The sequence below is a fragment of the Octopus bimaculoides genome, chromosome 18 (assembly GCF_001194135.2).
Source record: "Octopus bimaculoides isolate UCB-OBI-ISO-001 chromosome 18, ASM119413v2, whole genome shotgun sequence".
NCBI lineage: Eukaryota > Metazoa > Mollusca > Cephalopoda > Octopoda > Octopodidae > Octopus > Octopus bimaculoides.
This window is the reverse complement of record NC_068998.1, coordinates 6,081,331-6,083,625: the sequence shown is the minus strand read 5'-3', so window position 1 is coordinate 6,083,625 and position 2,295 is coordinate 6,081,331. Positions and strand designations below refer to the sequence as shown.

At 37.9% G+C, this 2,295-nt stretch overlaps 1 protein-coding gene across 1 annotated transcript in view; it reads right to left on the bottom strand.

Moving 5' to 3' along the window:
• The window catches only part of LOC106870025 (actin-binding protein WASF3), a 128,344-nt gene continuing 126,049 nt past the window's right edge, over window positions 1-2,295 (bottom strand). Inside the window, exons 7-8 of the mRNA XM_052974523.1 lie at window positions 2,070-2,289; window positions 1-1,413 (exon numbers count right to left, since the gene is read on the bottom strand). Of these exons, the coding sequence (XP_052830483.1) occupies window positions 1,226-1,413; window positions 2,070-2,289 (408 nt within the window). The 3' untranslated portion in view covers window positions 1-1,225. The remainder of the gene's footprint in view (window positions 1,414-2,069; window positions 2,290-2,295) is intronic.

The window sequence follows — 2,295 nt, the reverse complement described above, 5'->3', positions numbered from 1 at the left end:
GTTTGGTTGGTTTGTAATTTTTATCTGAATATTCTTTCTTTTTTTTTTTTTTGTCTCTTTGCTTCCTTCCTTTTTTCTTCTTTTTCACTGTGTGGAGGTGTGGAGCAAGAGGGGGGGGCAGGGGAGCTTCATTTGTTCTCAAAAGATTAAATGACAACAGCAACAAAAACAACAACAACAAGTGCAGAGTTGATCCCTTCAGTAGCTTGCTTCTTTTTCCTTTTCTTTCTTTCTTTCTTTCTTGCTTTCTAGTTTCTTCAAGTTCATTGTTACTGTACAAAAAAAAAAAAAAAACTTTCTCTTCGAAGAATACTGTGGAGAACTAGTGTGTGTGTGTGTGTGTGTACATGTACGTGTTGGTGGAGAGGTTGTTTTTCTTACGAATCGAATCATCGAAAATGTGTTGGCTATTGTTGAGGGGTGGGAAGGAAGGAGGAACGAAGAAGTGGAGAACGAGAGGAGGAGAGAAGGAGCACGGGAGAGTAAAAAAAAAAAATATATAAATAAATGCAAATTGCAACCAGTGGAGCGTTCCAATAGGATGGATCGATAGATAGATCAATCGATCACTCAGATAGATAGATAGATAGATAAATAGACAGATTGGTAGGTAAGTAGATAGGTAGGTAGGTAGGTAGGTAGGTAGACACCATCATACATAAATCGAAGTCAAGGGTATGAAAGCCATGTAAGAAGTACTTGTAGTTTTTTTTTTAATAGTACGCAACAGCAATGCCAAAATAAAATTTTATATATATATATATATATATATATGTATATAATAGTAATAATAATAATGATAAAAATAATAGGAGCAGGACAAATCCATTGTTTAATCATAGTAATAGTGGTGGTGGTGGTCATTGTAATAACACTTTCGATCCAAGTTCACATGGAAAAGGACAAAGATACAATGGATATCTGTGGTATATGCACCCAACTGAATGTGTATGTGTGTACTTGTGCGTGTATGTGTATGTTGGTAAGCATGCATGTATGTGTATATAATATATGTGCGTATTTGTATTTGCTTTGTATAATTTGTTTTTCTTTTTCCAGTGGGGGCAGAGCAGGGGAAAGGGGAGAGGGTCTATTATTTGAAATCTTTCGTCGTTTTGTTTGCTGTTTGTTGTTATTATAATTATCATCATTATCATCGTCATCATCATCATTATTATTATTATTATTATCCTTATTATTATTATTATTATCATCGTCGTTATCGTTAATCAGAATCCCATTCGTTTTCGTCGGAAAATGCTTCTTCTTCACTATCACTAGCTTCAAGAACTTTCCTCCGGATTTCTATTGCTCGATCCATGATCGCTTGAACATCGAACCTGCCTCCCTGTGGTTGTCGTTTCTGTTGTTCTTGTTTTTTACGGTCTTCAACACGGCGTAATTTCTTGTACCCTGTAGAAAAAAAAAGAAAAACAGCAAACAATTACTCTGCAATGAGATTTAACAGACAATACAAGACTCCCAAAGGTTACCATATTTGAAGACATAAAAGACACACGAATATATAAGATGCACCCCAATTCCAGCAGCACATATTAAAGTAAAGTAGCTTAATGCAAGCCCAACATCGCATATGGGATCTAGGTTGAAATTTTCCTGGGACTCCCCACTCCACCCCAAAAAGTGCAACCTGTGCCATTGAATATGGAAACCAGAAGAAAAGGGAAATTAGAAAAATGGTGTTATTTTATACAACACTCAATGTGAAGAAATTAGAGAAACGGAAACTGAAACTAGGTAGCAGTGGCTGGGTTGTGCGATGAATGCTGATCTTTGTTGCTGGTGGATCAACTGATTCTGCAGACCCATGTTCAAAGGAATTCTTGACAAGACCATTTCATCTCTCCCTGCAATCATTTGATGTATCAACTAGACTATCACATGTTGTCATACACCACTTGTTACAATGTGCTTCTTCGCATTGTTGGAGCTTTCAAATGATACCATTCCACTAAGTGACCAAAGGCATATCCGGCTGTCACTTGCACTTAAGTATCTTGCTTTCACAGAAAAAGAAAAGAAAAGAAAGAAAGAAAGAAAGAACTTACATTCGCCAAGTCTGATCTCTTCGAGGAGTGCACTGCGATCTTGTCCAGTGGCTGGCTTCAGGATGTCTTCTACTTTGCCGGCCGAACCAAGAGAAGTTGTGGTTAATGAACTTGTGGTGGATGAAATGGACACAGCATCTGGTTGCATAACAACAGATAAATTCGAAGTTTGAGCCCCACCAACCGGCAGCAGAGGGGGTGGTGGTGGTGGTGGCGGAGGAGGAGG